Here is a 21,613-nt window from a genome sequence, read left to right as displayed (position 1 = left end):
GGCAATCCACTCACCTCAGCCTCCCAAAGGCGCGGGATTACAGGCTGAGCCACCGAGCCCGGCATGTTTAAGATTTTTTATGACTTCTTGGAGAACTGACCCCCTATTATGTAATAATCTTCTTTATCCCTGATAATTTTTATTGTTTTTAATTCTTTTTGTGAAGTTAATATAACAATCCCAGCTTTCATTAGATTAGTGTTAACATGCTATATCTTCCTCCATCCCTTAACCTTTCACTTATTATGATCTGTAGATTTAAAGCAGGGTTCTTGTAGATAACAGATACTTGGGTCTTGTCTTAAAGGCAATTTCTGTATTTTAATTTCTATGTTAAGAATATTCACATTTAAAGTGATTATTGATGTATTTAGGTCTGCTGGTGATAACTCCCCTGAAAATGTCTTCATTTCTCCTTCACTTACAAAATAATAAATTTTTTTGACATAAATTCTAGGGTCTTTTTCTTTCAAATTAAAACAGTTTGCTTCACTTTCTTTGAGTGTTTTCTGAGAAGTAATACTTACCTTTGTGCCTCTACAGGCATAGTTGGGTTTTGCTTTATTTTTGTTTTTGATTTTTTGGACTTTCTTCAAGTTTTTCTTTTCTTTGGTTTTTTGCAATTTGAATATGATGCCCAAATATAGATTTTATTGGTATTTATTTTGCTTCGTATTCTCCAGAATTTTTTTTTTTTTTGAGTCAGGGTCTAACTCTGTTGCCCAGCCTGGAGTGCAGTGGCATGATCATGGCTCATTACACTCTCAAAATCCTGGAGTCAAGTGATCCTCCAGGCTCAGCCTCCCAGGTAGCTGGAACTATAGGTGTGTGCCACCACGTCAGGCTAATTTTTGTTATCATTAGTTTTTTGAGATGAAGTCTTGCTATGTTGACTAGACTGGTCTCAAATTGGCCCCAAGCAATCCTCCCACCTTAGTCTCCCAAAGTGCTGGGATTACAGGCGTGAGCTACTGTGATCAACCTCTCCAAGATTCTTGGATTTGCAATTTGGCATGTTATTAATTTTGGAAAGATCTTGGCCATTATTACTTCAAATATTTTCCTATCTTCATTCTTCTCTTTCTGGTATTACAATTATGCATATATTACACCTTTTGAAATTGTCCCCCAGTTCTTGGATGCTCTGAATGTTCTTGAATTCCTTTTGCACTTTAGTTTGTAAGGTTCCTACTGACCTATCTTCAAGATCAAATTTCTTCAACCCTGTCAAGCTACCGATGAGCCTTTCTTCATTCTGTTAGAGCGTTTGATTTCTAGTATTTCCTTCTTATACTTCGAGTTACCCCTTCTCTATTATATTATTCATCTGTTCTTGCATGTTGTCTACTTCTTGCATTTGAGCCCTTAACATATTAATCACAGTTATTTAGAATTCCCTGATGATTCTGACAATCTGAGTCTGGTTCTGGTGCTCATTTTTTCTCTTTAGACTGTATTTTTTTCTTACCTTCAGACATGGCCTGTAATATTTTGTAGAAAGCAGAAAACATTTTATTAAGTGACAGGAACTGAGGTAGATAGGTTTTTTTTGTATGAGGATTTGTGTTAATCTGGCCAGGATTTGGATTTTGTTTAATACCTTCTACACTTTAAAGATACCAGAGACTTCAAACTCCACTTGTTTCCTTTCAGATATAGCAAGCTCTGACCATGCTGTTTCCTTGTTGCTGTGTCTTGTATTGATTTGGGGCTTCCCTAGACCTCATCTCAGAGTCTATGCCTTGCCACTTTTTCGAGTATAACCCACTATCACTATACTGGGGACCTGGTGGTGTGGTAGTGAGGGATAGGATGGAGGTGCATTCTATAAATTCCAACTAAATTTCAGTCCTTCAGTGGGTCTGTGACCTTCGCAAATATTTATTTCATAACTTCATCCCCCATCTCCCAGGTGAGACAGGAAGGCAAGAGAGTGTTGGAATTCCCCTGGAGAGTTGGCTCTCAGGGAAAATGTTCTGTACATATTTCACAAAGATCACCCTATTCCTCCTGCTGCCAAAGCCATGAGGGGAACTTTCTGGGATCTTCTCCCTGGAAACATGGTAGGTTCCTGAAAGTATTAATAAAACCCCCAGGCATGGCACCCCCTGAGTCTGCAGCCCTCAGAAGCATATCCCTCTCACACGGGTCTACACTCAGCCTTCAGCAATTTGTCAAAATGACCACTGAAGTATTCCTCTCCTCCCAGCTTGTGGCTCCAGGGCCTTTGATGTTAGCAGGTCTTGACTGTGTTTTCTGGAGTCTCCAGTCTCTCTTGGTTTTGAAGTGGCAGTTTGCTCCAAAACTCGATTCTCCAATGGGTCTGAGAAAAGTCATTATTTCAGTTCGTCCAGCTTTTTCTAGGTGCAAGGGCAGAAATGACAACTTCCAGGATTTTTACATGTCAGAGTTGAAATGAGAAGTCTCCTAGGCGGCCAGGCATAGTGGCTCACGCCTGTTATTCCAGCACTTGAGCCCAGAAACCCAGACTAGCCTGGACAACATAGCAAGACCTCATTTCTACAAGAAATTTTAAAAATTGGCTGGGCTTAGTGATGCACACCTGTAGTCCCAGCTACCTGTGCACACCTGCATTCCCCCCCCACCCCGGAAAACGCACCCATGGATGGCACCTAACAAGCCCCATTGTGGACTTTCTAGCAAGGCCGGTGTCATGTTTCCTACCCTGGAAGAGTTTGGTAAATAGTTCCTAATAAACCACACATACGTATTTGACGGTCAGTGAACTGGTACCCGGGTCCCCTATCCTAGGGCATGCACGGTGCGGTGCCGTCCGGGCTCCGGTGTGGGGGATATAGGAGGCCGTAGAAAGGGAGCGGGAGGGGACATCAGGGAGGCCACTGAAGGAGACGCACTCTGCGGGAAACGGGGCGAATCGACGGTGCCCAGCGGGTCACCTCGGGACAGCCGCTGCCCCGGGCCAAGGGCGCGCGGGGTGCAGGAGGTCCGTGAGAGTACGGGGGTTTGGCTCCGGCGTGTACGCCCCCCACCCTCCACACGGTTTCCCAGGCCCGTCTGCAGAGCTCCCACGCGGCGCGCCGCGCCGCAAGCCTGGGGATACAAGCAGGGGATTTGGGCGCGTCCGCCCCCTCCCGGCAGGGCGGAGCCTCGACGGCCGGGCGGTAAGAGCATCCGCCAGGGGTGGGTTGGTTCCAAGACTCACAAACACTGACAAGTTACAATGTGTCGATTAAAAAATTAAAAATGAACTTTAAAACAAGGTGGACTGAAGTTGAAAGACCTGTCAAAATCACATCCAGACAAGGAGCGACCACAACCCTTTTAAAAAGAGTCCCCGCTAAGCCAGGAGGATCGCTTGAACCCAAGGAGTCCCAGGCTGCATCGCTGAACTCTAGCCTGGGCAACAGAGAAACCCAATCCCTTCAGGAAAAAAAAAAAAAAAAAGTAAGGCTGCACGCAGTGGCTCACAACTGTAATCCCAGCACTTTGGGAGGCCAAGGCTGGAGGATCACTCGAGCCCAGGAATTTGAGGCTGCCATGAGCCATGATTGCATTACTGCACTCCAGCCTGGGTGACACAGCAAGACTCTGCCCCTTTAAAAAGTATATATGAGTGGTAGGGATCCTTGTCTGGCACAAGATGGCACAGGCCTCATTGGGTTAAGCAGCCCAAGCTGCAAAGGACTGCTAACCAGAATCATCATAGACCCACTGATGCAGCATCACGACAAGCTGCCCACATTGTCCCATTTTATAGGTGATAAAATGGAAGCATAGAGGAATTCAATAATATCCCTAGACATGGAGGTGTGATCCCAGGACTGTGGTCACCAGATCCTGACCTCCTAACTGCTGTGCTGATAAAGTCCCTGGTGCAGGACTGGGTTGGAGGAGGGAAAAGAAGCAAATGCACCATATCTGTTAGGGGCAAGGCATGTGCAGGAGTCCAGGAAACTTAGGCTCCAGCCCCTCATGTGGGGAGGACAAGATAAGAACTCACTACCAGCCAGTGTGACTGTTACATGACCCCACGTCCTCCACACCAATCCCTTGCCTATGTTGAACAAAATCCCCCAAGCCCCTCTGCTGGGGATAGGAGCTAAGAAGTGACTCTCTCATTGCCTCCTCTTTCCACAAACCAACCCATGACTACATCCCCTCCTCCACTTCCTCACCTCCTTCTCATAGAGTTCTTCACTCCAGAGCTCGAGTCTGAGCTACAGTCCAAGTGCCTTGTGGGAGTTGCCTCTATTACCTTCTGCAAGGACAAATTAGGCTGCTACACCCAGTGACTCCCTTCTCCCCTGTGGACAAGGAATCAGTATACCCCCACTGTGCCTCAGTTTCTCCCGTGGACAATAAACGTGTTATCTACCACTGTGTGTGGTTAAGCATATGTGTGCTTAAATGTGTGTGGATGAGTACAAGCCTCCCTGTTTAGGGTGGGTGGGTGGGAGGGTACACTGGCCGTGGCTTCTGTTCCCTTCCACCTGGGGGAAGCACTGTCTCTCTAACCTTGTGGGTCTCTCCAGGCACTGCCTGGTCTGGTGTGACTTCACAAGGAGACTGCCCAGCCCTCCCTCTCTGGGCCTCCTCTGCACCAGGAACCTCACCTTGCCACCTGCCAGAGACCAGGTGGGACAGGCAGCACCAACGTGTCACCTCAGAAAGCCACCTCAGGAAGGCTATAGTCCTAATAATGTATCACATAAAGGAAATTTGCTGAGAGTAGATTTTAAGTGCTGTTTCCACAAAAAGGGGATATGCTAATTTGCTTAACTAACCATTTCAGTGTATATATCAAAACATCATGCTGTACACCTTTAGTATGTCTAATTTTTAAAAAATGTAAAACCCACTCGCCCAGAATAGCCGCTTCCCTGGCAATAAGGGAAATATCTTAGCACCCACCCACCAGGTCAGGAAAGGCAGACTCGAAGACGTGGATAGCACATCATGGACTCAGGAGTGTTGGGTACACAGTGGTTCCTGATGGCCCCACTGGGTTCAAGACAGCAAGATAGTGCTCTGCCTGTTTCCCTCCAATTGTTGGCCTTCACGCTGCCCCTCCTTGGCCTCCAAAGTTTCCAGTCCTCCTCCCTGGCAGCACCTCCTCCCTTGGCTAACTCCTCCTCAACCTAGCTCTGAACACAATACACCCCAAGTGCAGCTCAGGCCAAACAAAGCCTTCTAGCTCTTCTCCTCTGAGGTCTCTGATATCACACCCTCCTCCCCCAACCTGCAGGTCCACATAACTCAAAACCCTTCCACCCACAGCCATCAAGCCTCGTCTTGGAAGTCACATGTCATTATATCTTAATTGCAGACACACAATGGAGAACTCTGAATATAAGTATGTCCTAAACACTGCAGGCGACAAAAGCCACTGTCCACCTTTAATTCAAGTTTAAGTGGCTGTGCTGTTTGCTTACTTGGTAGTACCAGCCTCCCTACATCTCCCTCCCCGACTCATGCTCACAACCAGGCACATCCAGGACCCTACGTCTCTGGAACCCTCACTCAGCTCTGACAGCGCCCACTCAGTCCTACAGGCCCCTCTGCACCAAGCCTTCCCCAGCACCCAACACCTCTCACAGCATGGTCCCACAGAGCACCAAGCCCTCCCCTGCTCGCCCACACCCAGACGGTGCACAACACCTTGAACCATCCCAACAACCCCAGCTCGCCCCATCTACTCCCATGCCTCCCTTTCCAACCACGCCATCTAAGGAGCTCCACCTTGCCTGAGGTTCCCTCCCTAACCCTGCCTCATCCCCCACCCGTCTTTCTTCCTCCAGCAGGAACAGTAAATGTTACTGTTACATAAACTATTTTATTTAAATAAGTCAGGGCAGACCCTTCCCACACACACACCAGCACATGCGCACGCACACCCACATTTTCCCACAGCTCTCCACCATGGCCACCTCCAACCTGAGGTTCTCATCGTGACCATCTTCTCCACACAGGGTAATGAACCCACTCCCACCACACCAGCAGTATAGCCAGGCCAGGGTTCTCCTCTCTTGGGAACGCAGGAAGAAGGACCAGCTCTCCAGAGCTACCAGACCTAGTGTGGCTCCCCACATACGGAAGCCTGGCCAGGTCTCTCACCCCAGCCAATCCCCCTGCCCCAGAGTAGGTAAGAGCCCAGGCAGCTCAGCCTGAGTCTCCCAAGGGCTCCTGGAGCAGCATCACTCAGGGAAGAGTAGGGGAGTGAGTGAGCACCAGGTTCCCAGACCCACCTTGGAGGGGCCAATTCGGGTCAGCATCCCCCACCAGAAGTAAACACAGTCGAGCAGCAAGTGAGGGGTGGGAACGAGGGCCTATGCCTTCAGGACCTCATCCTACCTGCACCCCAACATGGACCTTGAGGGACCACTAGCACCTTGGTAATGGTAGGGACTAGCCCAGCTGGGGACACACCATGCACGCAGGAGCGGTCTGAGTTGGTGATGCTCCCTGTGTCAACAACAGGGTGGGCCTCTCTCCCCAACACCATATTGTGTGAGTCCTGCCCTGAAGCACGCACAGCAGAACAGCTCAGGTCCCAAAGGCAAGTGTGGACAGGGCACATCTTCCACCTTACAGGTGACACTCAGGCAGGTTGCACAGGACAGGCTGCAAGAGGCTCAGCAGAACCTCCAGGGTGCCCTCCAGAGTTGCCCTAAAAAGTAGGCAGGACCAGGAACCAACTGGGGCTCCTGTCCATCTGGTCAGGCCAGTACCCAGACCCAGCACCCGTTGTCTGATGAGGTTCCCTATGCCTTCCAGACCAAGTTCCCTGAGGGAAAAATCCCGAGATGGAGGGAGAGGACAGACAAAACGAGGAAAGCAGGGCGGGCCCTGCAGATACAGAGCCAGCAGGAGGGAGACAAGTAAGCCTTCCAGATGGTAAGGCGAGGAGACAGCTGCCTTCCGAGGGAGGGAGGTGAGAAGGCAGGGCACGCAAAGGACCACTCTCCCCAGAAGCACTGGAGAAGGTCCCCCCCCGGGAAGACAGGACCCAGAGGACAAGTGAGAAGGTTGTGGGGCCCTGACCGGACCATGGTGGGAGACGCAAGCCAGAAGCCCTGGCCACGGGGCTACAGGCTGACGCTACGCTGGTGGCGCCCCCCACGAACCCCACCATCACTGCCCCGGCGACCTCCACCCCGGGGTCCCAGCTCTTGGCCATCCAGACTGGCGTGGTCCGAGAGGCCCCGCAAATGCTCCACCGAGTCACACTTCTGCAGGTCCGAGGCCACGGTACGCAGGCTCAGCAGGCTAAGGGTGTCCGTGTCAGGGGCAGGGCCGGGCCCCAGGCTGCCGCCCTCTTCCAAGCCCCCACCCTCAGCCCCCTCGATCCCGCTGTCCCCATCCTCGATGTCCTCAGGTCCCGCTTCAGCCCCTACAGGGGAGGAGCGCCGGGCGCCCAGGGCGTGAGGGGGAAGGCCACGGCGCCGGGCGTGAATCTGCTCGCTGATCTGCTCCAGGTTGCGAAGGGCCACTGAGTAGCGGGTCTTGGCCTGGGCCACCTGCTGCTCCAGCTCTGTCACCTTGGCCTTGTGCTCCTGCAGGGGACGGCAGAGCAAGGCGGCCCTGGGCATCTCCGCTGACTTGGCACTGGCACCAAGGTCTGCGGTTGCCCTCCCAGGGAATTCATCCTCACCACAGTTCACAACACCCTCCCCAAGGCTTGGTCCTCTAGTTGTCCTGACCTGAGCCCACCTTCCAGAGCCTTCCTCCCAGGCCTTCATTCCCAGCAGCTCCTTCTCTTCCAGATGCTCCCTATCACCATCTGACTAGGCCTTGTTCCCATTCCCTGGTCTCCATGCTCTCCCTTTCCTCGTTTTCCTCCTTTCTTCAGCTACATACTCTGCTGTCACCAGACCCCATGTCTTCCTCCAATCCTGCAGGGGTATTCTCAGCACGCTGGGCCACCACCCAACCCCACCACGGGAAGCTCGGGCAGAAGTCTCGCCCTGCCCACTATACCAGGACAGCCCAGAGGCAGGGAAGTACGGCCTCCATCTACCCTCACTCCCCCACCTGTCTCAAGCCTGCCCCTTCCTGCTTCCCCGCCGGACGCCACCCCCTTCCTGCACCCCACCTACCCTCTTTCTGCATCCCCGCCTGACCCCACCTACCACCTTCCTGCATCCCTGCCTGCCCTCCACCTGCCCCTTCCTGCACCCCCACCTGCCCCCTTCCTGCATCCCCACCTGCCCTCTTCCTGTAACCCCGTGTACACCCCACCCCATACCTGCACACCTCTTACCCCACCTAGCCCTTGCCTGGCCCCACCTGCTCGTTCTGCTTCCCCTCCCACTCAGCTACCTCCAAGATCTGGCTGAACTGGGCCTTGAGCTCGAAGTAGGGGCGGCTCTTGCCGATGGCCCGCCGGAGGGTCTTCTGCAGGGCCTGGACCCGAGCCTCAGCCTGCTGGCACAGCCGCGTCACCCGCTGGTGCTCCCTCTCGCCTCGAAGTCGCTCTTCCTCTGCCTCATTAACCTGGCCCCAGGGGACACAGTCCCTGAGCTGGGACCCACGCTTCAGTCCCTGGCATCTGTCCCTGGCTGCCAACCTGAGCACTGCCCTGGGGGACCCAAACAGGAGCATCCTCTGCGAGCCCTTGCCAAGTACAGAGCCCAAGTCACACAGGACAGTGGGCCATGAGCCTCTAGATGGCATCTCTCCCTTTTACCTGTTGCCTTCTCTCTCAGCACCCGAGGACCATGCCTCAAGCACACATCTCTGCAGCCACCTCCTCCCATGCCCTCACCTACTGTCACCTGCACTGCTGGCCACAGGTCTGTCACTGCCGGGAAAGGGGTTTTAGAGCCTCTCAACTGCTTGTGAGCTTCACAGGAAGGGCTGTATGAGCACATATGCAGCTGCCACTGTCCTGGGGGAGCCTCACTGTCAGCAGCCAGGCGTTGAGAAGCAGGAGGAGGTCCTGTATGCCAGAATCTCCAGGACTCCATGGCTCACCTGTGTGGCCAATCTGCCCTTGTAGCCCCACCTCAGGGGTTACTCTGCACTGTGCACTATCACTTGATGCCCACCCCATAGGATTTGTCACTCTGTAAGCTCCCTGCACAAGCTCCAAGGCAGAAGTGGAGGCCTGTTCTATGAGGGGCACATGAAGGCTCTCAAGATGCAGCCACTCCCACCCCAGGAGCTGACACTTTCCCTATGCACACCGAAGGTGGCAGACAGCCAATATCAGAGACCCACCCGCTCCCCAGTCCCATTGCAGGAGCTTGGAAATGACACACACATTTTGCTTCAAAGCCAGGGTGCACTGACAGAGTCACAGCAGGAAAATGAGCACACTCTGAAACAGAAGGGAGTCACAGCTAAACACAAAACAGGGATGTCGAATGCAGAGCATCCGCCAGAGAGGGATGCTTGGGGGAGTCCCACAGCTGGAGGCAAAGGTCCCCAAGGAGCCCAGGATGACACTTCAAGCCAGAGGGAGGTGATATGTGGGAAGCACTGGAGGCCCATGGGTCAAGGGCTAGGAGCAGGTAATGCCTGAAACAGAGTCAAGGCCAAGGGAAAGCCAGCGTGGAGGACAGGAAGGACAGAGGGGGTGGCAGTAAGGGGCAGCAGAGGAGGCACAAGACCCAGTAAAGGGACCTGCCAGTGTGCCTGGCTCACCTTGCAGGTGGCATGGTTGAGCATCTCCTGCCACGTGGGGTCCAGGCGGTTCTTGTCGGCCATGACGCCCTGCTCAGCCACAAACACCATCTCCCTGGCGGCATTGTGCATGCTCACAGCCCGCTCGTAGCGCAGTGCTGCCTTCTGTGTCTCCTGCTGAGCCTGGGAGGAGAGGGCCACAAGGACAGGGAGCTCTGAGGGGCCCCAGCTACCCATGGAGACCCATCACAGGCATGAGGACAAGAGGAGGAGGAAGGCACACGTAGAATGCCATCTTCACTGTGCCAAGAATAAATGCCAACAGAGCAACAGGCTATAAAGAATATTTCATAAGTATGTGAGCTAGGAGAAGAAATAAACATAGAAATAAATATTTAAAAGAATGCTACTGCAGGCAAAGGGTGAGTGCGTGAAATCCAGCACTGCTGATCTTTTGCCCTAGGGAAAACAAAGGAAAATCCAAACCATTTTAGGTGGAAGGTGGCTGGCGACATGAATGGAGTCTTACAGAATATAGGACCCTGAGACCATTAATCCATGTCCAGAAGGCAAGCTGAAGGAAATAATCAGGCAAATGCTCAGAGATATTCATGACAGTTTACTAACCAAGCAAAAAACTGGAAACAAAACTTTTCAGTTACAGAACATTGGTCACATAGCAGTACATCTAATATGGGAAAATAAGCAGGTATGTGGCTGGTGCCTACAATCCAATACTCAGGGAGGAAGAGCACTTGAGGCCAGGAGTTCAAGACCAGCCTAGACAACATAGGGAGATCCCATGTCTACAAAAAAACTAAAACATTAGCCAGGTGTGGCAGATCATGCTTGTAGTCCCAAATACTCAAGAGGCTGAGGCAGGAAAATTACTTAAGCCTAGGAGGTAAGCCTGCAGTGAGCTATGAACACACCACTGCATTCCAGCCTGGGCAACACAGCAAGACTGCATCTCTAAAAAGTAAGGTATTAAAGTGGCCATGCCATAAGAAATAAGATAGACAAGTGGGACCTCATCAAACTGACAAGCTTCTGCAAAGCCAAAAAACCACTGAGAACGGGGAGACAGCTCAGCCCACAGACTGGGAAAAAATATTTGCTAAGGGTATATCTGACAAAGGCCTAACATCTAGCATCTACAAGGAACTCAAACGTGCTGAAAAGGAAAAAAAAAAAAGCCCCTTCACAAAGTGGGCAAAAAATATGAATAGGCACTTCATACAAGCAGCTAATAAATACATGAAAAAATGCTCAGCCTCACTAGTCATCAAAGAAATGCAAACTAAAAACACACTGAGGTACCACCTAGCTCCAGTCAGGATGGCCATCATCAATAACTTAAAAAACAACAGATGCTGGAGAGGATGTGAGGAAAAGGGAACACTTCTACACTATTGGTAGGAGTGTAAACTAGTACAGTCTCTGTGGAAAACAGTGTGGCGATTCCTAAAAGATCTAAAAATTGACCTCCCATACAACCCCACAATTCCCCTACTGGGAATATACCAGGAGGAACTCAAATCACTCTAAGAAAAAGATACCTGCACACGCATGTTTATTGCAGCATTATTTACAATAGTAAAAACATGGAACCAACCATCTAAAGGGGACTGAATAAAAAAAAAGTGGTATATATACACGATGGAATATTACGTAGCCACAAACAAGGACAAAATTATGAACTTTGCAACAACTTGAATGGACTTAGAGACTATAATACTGAGTGATCTATCACAGAAACAAAGAACTGAGTGTCACATGTTCTCACTCATCAGCAGACCTTGAACAACTATTGCAATACTATAAGAAAGGGATTGGCAGTAGTGGGAAACTGCCAGGGGAGGGAGGGGCGTACCTCATCAACAAGGGTACCTACATAATGAACACTTGTATACCTAACCCTGAATTATACCCCACACATTAAAAATTAAAAATTAAGTATTAATCAGTTCGTTAAAATGTGGCACAGTGGCTCACATTTATAATCCCAGCACTTTGGGAGGCTGAGGGGAGAGGACTACTTGAGCCCAGGAGTTCGAACCAGCCTGAGGAACATAGCAAGACTTTGTCTCCACAAAAAAATAAAATTAGCTGGGCATGGTGGTACACATTTGTTGAAGCTGAGGTAGGAAGATCATCTGAGCTCAAGAGGCTGAGGCTGCAGCGAGCTATAATTGTGCCACTGCACTCTAGTGTGAGCAACAATAAGACTCTCACATGCCAATCAGTAAATCCCCTGCCCTAAATCACCTGGGGCCAAGTACTGGACAGCTAGAGAGCACCCCCAGCCTGCCACAATTACTCAGCTCTCCCACCCTTAACTCCCTCAAACTCATCTACCCTGCCCATCCATTCTTTCCCATGAATACCCCAGCAAAGACTGTGCTTTCTGCTTCACTTCTTCTGCTTTGCTGCTTCTGCCTCAATTGGCTCTGGTGGCTCCTCAGTTTGGCCCTGTGACAGTGTGTCCCCCACTTGGGAATAAGCTTTTCTTCCAAGGCAGGTTTCTGTCACTTCACCATACAAGAGTAAAACAAATCCCAGGTGCAAGCATCACAAACCACATTCGTGTTGGGATTTGCGGCGATTCTGGTTTTCTTGTGTTTAATGACAATTTTCCAATGGTGAATAACATATTATTTGTGTAAAGAAAAAGAGGGTTGGGTGGGTAAGGGGTAGGGGTAAGCAAAGAAAAGATGCATAAAAGAGAGACATGAATCAAAGGGAGGAGATGTAAGAGAGGGGAAATGGGAGAAGATGAAACAGCAAGACGTCAGACCAATGCCCCTAAGACTGGCTCCTCACATAGAAGACACTCGGCCCTCAGCAGAAGCTCTGGCCTGGTCTCTGCCCTCAAGTCTGGAGTTTAACCTCCCACTCCAACAGAGACAGGAGAGCCCAGAGGAGGCTCTATGGGCAGCCTTCCCAGGTGCAGGTCAGCAGATATACCTCCTTAGCCAGCCGCCGGGCCTCATAGTAGGGCCGTGCCTTCTCAATGCAGCTTCCCAGGTGGGAGCCCTGCGTGTTGAGCTTCCTCGCCGACTCCTGCAGGATTCTCCGATAAGTGGTCCTGGCCTCCTGGCAAAGGGGCAGAGCAGAGGGAAGGCAAGTGTCTGGGTCCTGTCCCACCCGCCACTGTCTCAATCTGGGAAAGAGACAGTCCCAGGGACCAGCCCGAGGGTGTAAGACAGGGAGGACACTCACGTCCAACTGCAGCTCCACCTGGTTGATCTCCTCACTAGCTTGGTTCAGGTGCTCCAGCTCCTCCTGCCGCAGAAAGGGGAGGCACATTAGCAAGTGAATGGCACAGGGCAGAAGCAACGATAGAGAGAAGCCCCACCGGGAAAGGAGAGAGAAGGGAGGAAGAGACTGGTGTGTCAGTACCCTAACTCACAACACCTCACATCCTCCTCACAACTCTACCTTGTTCCAGGTAGTGAAGGCCCAGTGTTTTTTGTTTCTTTTTTGAGTCAGAGTCTCACTCTGTCGCCCAGGCTGGAGTGCAGTGGCACGCTCACAGCCACCGCAACCTTGACCTGCTGGTTTCAGGCGATCCTTCTGCCTCAGCCTTCCATGTAGCTGCAACTACAGGCATGCACCACCATGCTTGGCTAACTTTTTGATTTTTATTGTAGAGATGATGTTCTGCCATGTTGCCTAGGTTGGTCTCAAACCTGTGGGCTCAGGTAATCCTCTTGCTTCAGATTCCCAAAGTGCTGAGATTACAGGCGTTAGCCACCGCACCAGGCTTTTTTAAATTTTTTTTTATTTTTTTAGTCGAAGTCTCATTCTGTCACCCAGGTTGAAGTGCAGTGGCACACTCACAGCCACAGCAGCCCCGACCTGCTGGGCTCAGATGATCCTTCTGCCTCAGTCTTCCAAGTAGCTGGAACTACAGGCATGCACCACCATACCCAGCTACTTTTTTTTATTGATTCATTGTAGAAACGAGTTCTCACCAAGTTACCCAGGTTGGTTTTGAATCCCTGGGCTCAGGCAGTCCTCTCGCCTCTGCCTCCCAAAGTGCTGGGATTACAGGCGTGAGCTACCGTGCCCCAGTGTTAAGGACATGGAATTATGGTTGGAGCACGAGCACGCAACACGAATGTGCACACAGTGAAGGAGCAGTGAGCCTTCGCACTCTCCATCAGATTGCACCATTCCCTCAAAGTGGTAGGGGTTTCCTTGGACCTGGGGGCTCTCTTTACAGAGAGGACGGTGGCCAGAACCGGGGATGGCCACTCGGTCACCACACATTTACTGCATACTCATCATCCCTCAGCACCATGAGACCCAAAGAGGGCACAGAGAGGGCAGCTTCCAGTCAGTGAGGAAGTCCAGCAAGGAAGCCACAGGCCCGGGCAGCATGTGAAGCCTTACAAGGCGTAGTCATGGTACCTCTGGGAGCCACAGTCACTCACCACCTGGGAACAGAAGGGCGGGCAGGATGCTTGGAACACTTGCCCTCTAGCTGGGACCTGACAGAAGCACCAGCAAAGCAGGGAGGGCAGGGACCCAAAGGGAAGCAGGTGCCCAGGCAGATAAGATGGCAGGGGACATGCAGTGAGGTTGGGGGACCATGGGAGGGATATTGGATCTTTCTGCAATGGCAAAAGGGTCTCTCAGAGCCTGGAGCCACTTAGTCTGTCATTTAGGAAGGCAGATCTGAGTGGCATGAGGAAAGCCTGATGTGCCTGGGAAACAAATGTGGAGGCTGTCTACAGTATTCCAGGTGGGAGAGAAGGCAGGTTCCACAGAAACACAGGACAGAGTCACAAGGGCTTGTTAATGATGAAGGTCATAGAGGAGTACAGGATCCTAGAAGCCTCTAGGCAATGTGTCCCCCAGGTCCCCACACAGCAGAGTCTGAGGGAGGGGCAGACAGAATTGAAGAGAAGTTGCCAGACACACAGGTATGAATATCATGCTGGCCCCACGCTGAAGACAAGCAAGGAACCATACTAGGCTTCCCGCAAAGCAGCAGAGCTAGAGGGGCACTGCCTCAAGTTATCCTCCATGCCAAGAACAAACAGTGTTGGCCTGAGCCAAGGCCCTGCCCTGGAACATACCTGGTGCTCAGCTACAGATACGCCTCCATGAGCCCTGCAGCCTCTGCACAGGTGATAGGGCCCAATATGTCTGCCTGATGCCCAGATGAGACATGCACTTGGCAGTAGCACCGCAATCACTCTACTCCATACATATGGGTGCTGGCCCCATTCACCTCACTCGGCCACCCAGCACCCAGTGGGAGGCCAGGCAGGTATGCACAAGCTCCCCTTGGTCCTTTCATGTCTATACTCCCCTTGCTCCCACCTTGATTCTGGAAAGACTCGGTCAGTGTGTAAGAATACAGGGCACCAGTCACATGACTTCATGACAGTAGAAGGAAGATCATAAAGGCAGAGGCCCACAAGGAACCAGGAAGGTGGATGTGAAGACATACACTCCTATAACAGCAAAACGCTGCCCCAGGAGAGCCACATGTGTGGCTGGAAACTTCTTCGAACAGAGCTGTCCAACAGAAGATAACAGGAGCCAGCACACATGGAACTTTTAATTTTCTAGTAGCCATGCTTGTAAAAAGTAAAACAGGTGTGAAATCTAACAATATATTTCATTTAACCTAATATATCCGAAATATTATCATTTCAACATGCAATCAAAATAAAATAGTATTAACCACACTTGTACTTTTTTAAAACCTAGGGCTTCAAAACTCACATGCACTTGACCCTTAGAACACATTTCAGGCAAGGTGTGGTAGCTCACACCTATAATCCCAGCACTTTGGGAGGCCGAGGTGAGAGAACTGCCTGAGCTCAGGGGTTTGAGACCAATCTGGGTAACTTGGTGAGACCTCATCTCTACAATAAATAAATTTTTTTTTTAAATTAGCCAGGCATTATGGTGCATGCCTATAGTTCGAGTTACTTGGAAGGCTGAGGCAGAAGGATCACCTGAACCCAGCAGGAGGAGGCTGCAGTGGCCGTGAGCATGCCACCGCACTCCAACCTGGGCAACAGAGTGAGACTCCAACTAAAAAAAAAAAAACAGCACATTTCAACTTAGACAGTGGCTCCTGTACTGGGTGGCACGGGTCTAGAAGTGGATACATATGGGGAACCTGATTAGTCACACAACCCAGTGTCCATACCATAACAACAAACTGTTCTAAGACCACAGGCAGCCCACACAGCTCATGGGCCCAAAGGAGAGTTGGGGGCAGTGTCAACACTGCCAGACACAGCACCTTCCTCACAGGGACATCGCCATCAGCTGACAGAATCACCCTAAAAGGTCCTCCAAAGAGCAATTCCTGTCAGGATGAGAAACCACCTCCTTCCCTGTGGGTTAAACTTTCTATGGTTCAACTTATCCCTAGGAGCTTCAGGCTATCTGGAGAGGAGGAGACCAGCCCTCTCAGCAGTTCCTGCTGTAATATTCTTCCTCAGCTCCCTCAATGGACGAGAAATAATGAGGTGGGGAATCGGGCAGAGTTAGGTTTGGATCCAGGACCTGACCTTTCATCTCGCCTCTTGCCACAGTGACCACCTTCCTGAGTCTGAAGACAGCCCTGGAGGAACACCTCAAAAAGATAGAAGTGCTATAACCTCAGAAAACTGTAACCCAGGTAGGAAAAGGGTCTCAAGAATGCAGTAGACATAGACACCAGGGAAGGAGAGGAGGAGGAAGGGAAAGGCCCATGCGGTCTTCACGAAGGCAAACCGAAGTCCACAGCCAGATCTCCCAAAGTGTGCCCAGTCCCCAGCTCCCAGCCTCTGACAGATTAAAAGAAATGACTGGTTCAGCATAAGGTGTCTCCACCAGAAAAGGATGAGGAGTACAATAGAGGGAGTGGCATTATCTTTCTACGGGGGCCAGCACCCCAACTGCACCTCTAGCAATTAAGGAAAGCAATGTGTTAGTGGGGTCCCTCCTCAGTCACAGAGCTCTCCAGCAGGATAAGGAGATGCCTGGGGTAAGAGAAGCCTGAAGGCAGAGAAATATGAGAGACGAGGGACAGCTAGGCTGGGGCACACCGGGGCAAGGATGAGCAGGAAGCCACTGAGGACTGGGGCACTGTTTTGGGCAGTCAGTGACACATTCCACTAGCCTGCTTCACTGGGACTCCTGGCATGCAGCTGTGATGGAATTTGGGAGGACAGTCTGAGTCAGCATGCATCATCACCATCAGTGTGCCAGCAGCCAGCAGGGAGGTGACCTTCCTGGAGCACACGGGTGCATTCCCCAGATGCCAGGACACTGAGTCAAAGGCGTGGGCACTCGGGCCACAGGCGCTCCCGCTCCACCTGGTGCAGGCCATTAGAAGAATCACACTGATGGTCAGCAAGTAGGGTCAGGGTGACAACCATACTGCAATGGCTAAACCCACCTTCTGAATGAGGACAGAGGGTGAAAAATCACCCTGAAGACTCTGTCTGGAGAGGAGTAGGTGAGTGAGTGTATCCACATGTCTGTGAATATGCCCATCACAAAGGAGTCTGAGGAAGTTTCAGGGGAACAGACCCAGGTCCACCTAACACCATACTCCTTTCTTCCTTCCCTTCTTTACCCTACGGGACCTTTTCTCAGAAAGCCGAGGACCAGCCTAGAGGATACGGAGAACTCCGTTGAGGTTATAGCATGGAGTGGTCTTCCTTGGGGCTACAGCACACCCCAGGTGGATATCAGTTGGTCTCCTCCCAATGTCCAGAGGGATCCCACCAGAAAATGGGCATGAGCAACCCCAGCGCCATGATGAGAGACCTGCCCTGAGAGCAGTCATTTCTGGGAACTTTAGAAAATCCCTGACAGGGCTCCAGCCTTGGCATACACTTGCTATATGGAAGGCTAAGAAGGAAGGATCGCCTGAACCCAGAAGGTCGAGGCTGCAGTGGCCATGAGCATGCCACTGCACTCCAGCCTGGTGAACTCAACCCTGCCTGCACATTAGAATCACTTCTCACTCCACCCAGATGATGAGAAGCCACATGTCTGGCAAGGTTCAGGAAAGTGTTTTTAGAGCTCCCTGGTGGGTTTTGATGGATCTGTGGGTGGAAACCCAGGAAATGCTGAGAATGCAGAGAAATGAGCACCCATTTAAAGCACTGAAACACATTATCAGAGTGGTGTGGTCTGGTGCAATGTCAGCACTAAAAGCGACCTCAAAAGACACACCCTTTATGACATAGGGCTAGAAAGTCAAAAAAGATAAATAGATAAGTAAGTTTAAAAAAAAAATCTCTTCCTCTGGCTCTGAAGAGCCACCCAAACACAGGGGGCAAAACATCACCAGCCTCCCCCATGAAAGATGTACGCACCAGGCTTCCCCTCCTGCGTGGCAGGAAGACACCAACTCCCTGCTGAGGCTGGACCCCCACTCACCGTGCCTGTCATCAGAGGGAGGCACAGCAGACCTCCCTCCCCAAGAACCCTCACGCTCCACAAGAGACTGGGGTCTGGATCACACTCCATGCACCTGTAACACTATGATTTCACAGGAAGCAAAGGGAGTCCCAAGCCTCCTTGGCAGACGCTGAGCCTCAGAGCTCATCCCACAGAGCTACCTGTGGTGACGGAATATTCTCTTTCTGCACAGTCAGCTCAGCACTCGGGAGCTGTGTTTTTAATTTTTATTAACTGTATTTAAGTAGCCACATGCTGTCGGCTGGACAGTGCAGATCAAGTGCAGCTCCACACTACTGTCTTTGCCTGTGCAAACACCAGAAAACACAGGTACAGCGGAGGTCAAGTAGAGAGGCCACGTGAACTCTCCTCTGGTGCAGCCTCCCCTAGAGCAGCCTCCTCTGGAGAAACTCCTCTGGAGCCACCTCCTCTGGTACAGTTTCCCCTGGAGCCACCAACTCTGGAGCACTGCTGCATATGATTGCATCATGTGTTTCCCAAGTCACAGAGGAAAGTCTGCTTTTCCAGAGCACTTGCTACAAAGTGTCACTGAGGAATAAGCAGAAAAAGTTTGCAGAAGAAAAGAACTGCAGAGCTGCATCTAAGCAGAGCAAGAATGAGTACAGAAATGGGCTAGACCAACCGCTCACTGTGCAGATGAGGAAACTGAGGCTCAGAGAGTTAGGTAACTTCCATAAAAATCACAGAGCATGGGGCTGGAGGTTGCCTGACTTTCAGTCCAAGAGTTTTTATTTCCTCGGTGGATGACAAGTCTGTAGACTCAGCAGTAGAAGTAGGCTTTTTCAATACAATGCCTGTGAGGCACAGCAGAAATAAACTACTGACTCATGGCAGCTACGAATGGCTCACCACTGCCCATCACAGGCATGAGCAGTCAAAGAGAAGCCCACACACCCACAGACTGGGAACCCACAACAGGGATGGAAAGATGCCAGGACCAGCAGTGACTTATTCCCAGCACACTAGAGTAACCTTGTGAAGGTTTGTTGACAGAGAAGCCCAGGAATGTGGGCCCTGGGACCTCCCACTCACCTACAGAGAAGCGGGTCACATCCACAACATCAGAATCTTGGAGACACAACTAGACTGAACGGTAATCTCAGGACCCAAACACGCAGGAGCATCAAGGCAGCATCATGGCAGGAAGCCCTTTTCTGCCAATGCCCCGGAAGCCCGTACCTGGCTCTGACTAGCCATGTGTCTCCTTCATGTTGGTGCTCATCTTCCTCGCCCCCTGCCCCGAGGCCTTCCCGATAAAGACCTGCCTGTCCTACAGACTAGATGCAGACATTCCAAGGCAATAATAAATTGCTCTTCCATTCCTTGGGTAGAACCGCCATCCTGAGGGCCAGAGATCTGTCTTACTAAGGACTGTCCACAACTAACACAAATCCTTGAACATAGGGAGTTTCTTGACAGGTCTGAAGTTAATGTTATCTATAAAACCCCTGAAAGGTCTGTCAGCAAGAGTCAACATCCCGGGAGGCACGGCTAAGAAGGTGGGAAAGGGGAAAGACTCAATCAGCCTCAAAACTGTCTCCCGGAAACAAAGCCACCTCCTCTTGCCTCCCACACGCATAGCACCGCAGGCAACAGCCCCTGTTTCCCTGGAAGTGAGCACAGCAACTTTACCCCACAGGGGCCTGAGGTGCCCAGAGCAACCAGAGCTTTGCTTCCTCCTCAGCAGCACCCCAGGCACTACAGCCAGGTCCCGCTCTCACTCCATCAACACTTCACACACATAGCTGTCCTGACTTGTCATACTACACTGCAATGATCTGCTGACAAACGCATCCTCCCTACTTGCCCCAGGACACTGGGGAGAGAATGAGTCTAAGCCCTCAAGTACCTGATCCTCTTCAGAAAGGTTCCCTTGCAGCCCCCATTCTGTCTTCTCACCTGTATTCTAGGGTCCAGTTCTTCCTCCTCTCTCGGGGACAATTTGGTCTCACTGCTGCTGCTCCCACCTCCTCCAGGCTCCTCTGAGGCTGGGCTCCTCGGGACCTCATCCTCGACCACCTCTGGCCGCAGCTCCCCTTGTGGGGTTTCCCGCCCCCCTGGAACCTGTCTGAGTTCAGCCATGACGACCGGGGGAGGGCAGAGCCCTATACACATGAGAGGACTGTCATGCTGAGACCAGGGTCCCAGCGTGGAGCTTCCTGGGCTCCGGATGTCAAGGAGAAGGGCTTCCCTTTGCCAAAGGCAGAAAAAGGGGGCGGAGGAAGGACCTCACACTCGGTTAGACGCTGAGATTCAAGGTGCCAGAGGGGTTGCTAGAGCTGTGAAAAAGTTCTTCCCTCCACGCCTCCGGGAGTGCACCAAGAGAGACCCGGAGCCACAGCTCCGAGGCAGGGGACAAAGGGAGCCTGGATCTGGGTCGAGGCCTGCAAAGAGGAGCACCATCCGGGAGTGTGGAGGCAGGCGCCTCCAGGCTGTGGTGGCAGCTGGAGAGTGAAGGCTGGGCCCGAGCAGAGGCTGCGGAATGAGTGTCTCTGGGGAGCTGCGGAGGAAACAAAGGCCAAGTGTATGGCCATGTCAGGATCAGAACCTCGTCCACCAGCCTCTTCCAGCCCTCCAGCCTCCCAAAGACTCCACTCCCACTACCCCATCCCTGTATTCCGACCAGCCCCCACCTCAACTTCTTTCCTCGGCCCTCAAGGACTTTGGATTCTACTCTCCTCCAGCCCCTCCCCACCGGCGCCTTCCAGACTTCACTCTGCGCCCCCAGCCTCTCCTCCATCCCCGGTTCTTCCCCGCCCGTCGGGCTGTGCGATCCACCTCGTAACCCCAGCCCCGCCCCAACTCCTCTTCTCACCAACCCCGAGGACACTCTAAGTCTCCAGTCTCCAACCCCACACTCTCCTGCAATCCCAAGGACCCTGCCACCCGCCATCCTCTACAGACAGGTGCAAAACACCTCCTTCGCGTCCTCACCTCAGTTTACCTTCCAGTACTCGGAGCTCCTAGACTGCACACAATCTTTCCCCTCACTCCCCGCAACAAGCCGGTCCAACCAAAAACGACAGGGCCAAGCGGAAGCGGAAACACATCACTGATATCAACGCCGCACCCTCAACACACTCGCTTGCACTAGCCTCGTCGGAATTCCTCCACACGCGCTACTGCCTCCGGTTTCCGTACAAAATGGAGCGCCACTGGGCCCAGCCTCGCCTTACGCGGCCTCCAGCTAATCCTCCACCAAGCATTAATGAGAGAAAAACGTGAACATGTGGTGCTTGGAAAATCTAAGGCAGTGATGAAAACCGAGAGATCCTGGCAAATAGAGAAATGTTAGAAATAAAACGGAGATTCCATCACCGTCTTAGAGAGAGCGCCGCCATCTTTCTTTACGGACTGCGGCTGTCGCAAAGCCACTTCCGGCCTCGCCCACTGAGGCCGCGGGACGCCGGCAGTGTGTCCGTAAACTTCCGGCTGTGTCCGGTGGGTTGCTCGAGTCCGAGGTCAACCAACTCTGCTGTGAAGATGCAAAGTAGCTTTTCAAAAACGAGTCTTCTCACTGCGGTGAAGTCAGTGGTACCTTAGTAATGGCGTCTAAGCG

At 51.7% G+C, this 21,613-nt stretch overlaps 1 protein-coding gene across 1 annotated transcript; it reads right to left on the bottom strand.

Moving 5' to 3' along the window:
* Positions 1 to 6,895: 6,895 nt before the first annotated feature.
* SH3BP5L (SH3 binding domain protein 5 like) lies at positions 6,896 to 21,106 on the bottom strand. The gene is made up of 7 exons (XM_008056865.1): positions 20,989 to 21,106; positions 19,954 to 20,554; positions 12,829 to 12,891; positions 12,574 to 12,702; positions 9,628 to 9,789; positions 8,302 to 8,475; positions 6,896 to 7,535 (listed from the first exon to the last, which is right to left on the bottom strand). Exons 2-7 carry the CDS (start codon positions 20,167 to 20,169, stop codon positions 7,068 to 7,070), a joined length of 1,212 nt encoding a protein of 403 aa, XP_008055056.1. The 5' UTR covers positions 20,170 to 20,554; positions 20,989 to 21,106; the 3' UTR covers positions 6,896 to 7,067.
* Between the last annotated feature and the right edge of the window lie 507 nt (positions 21,107 to 21,613).

This window comes from Carlito syrichta, unplaced genomic scaffold (genome assembly GCF_000164805.1).
Source record: "Carlito syrichta isolate Samal-C Ts95f unplaced genomic scaffold, Tarsius_syrichta-2.0.1 Scaffold302566, whole genome shotgun sequence".
NCBI classification, from domain to species: domain Eukaryota; kingdom Metazoa; phylum Chordata; class Mammalia; order Primates; family Tarsiidae; genus Carlito; species Carlito syrichta.
Note: the sequence above shows the minus strand (reverse complement) of the source record. Positions and strands in the feature narration are given on the sequence as shown.

Excerpts from the sequence above, each read along its gene's own strand:
- SH3BP5L (XM_008056865.1), bottom strand. The coding sequence starts at position 20,169 with ATGTGTATAGGGCTCTGCCCTCCCCCGGTCGTCATGGCTGAACTCAGA. Across the intron at positions 12,892-19,953 it reads AACTGGACCCTAGAATACAG|GAGGAGCTGGAGCACCTGAA; the intron begins GTGAGAAGACAG and ends TTTCTGCGGCAG. Across the intron at positions 7,536-8,301 it reads AGTTCAGCCAGATCTTGGAG|GAGCACAAGGCCAAGGTGAC; the intron begins GTAGCTGAGTGG and ends CGTCCCCTGCAG.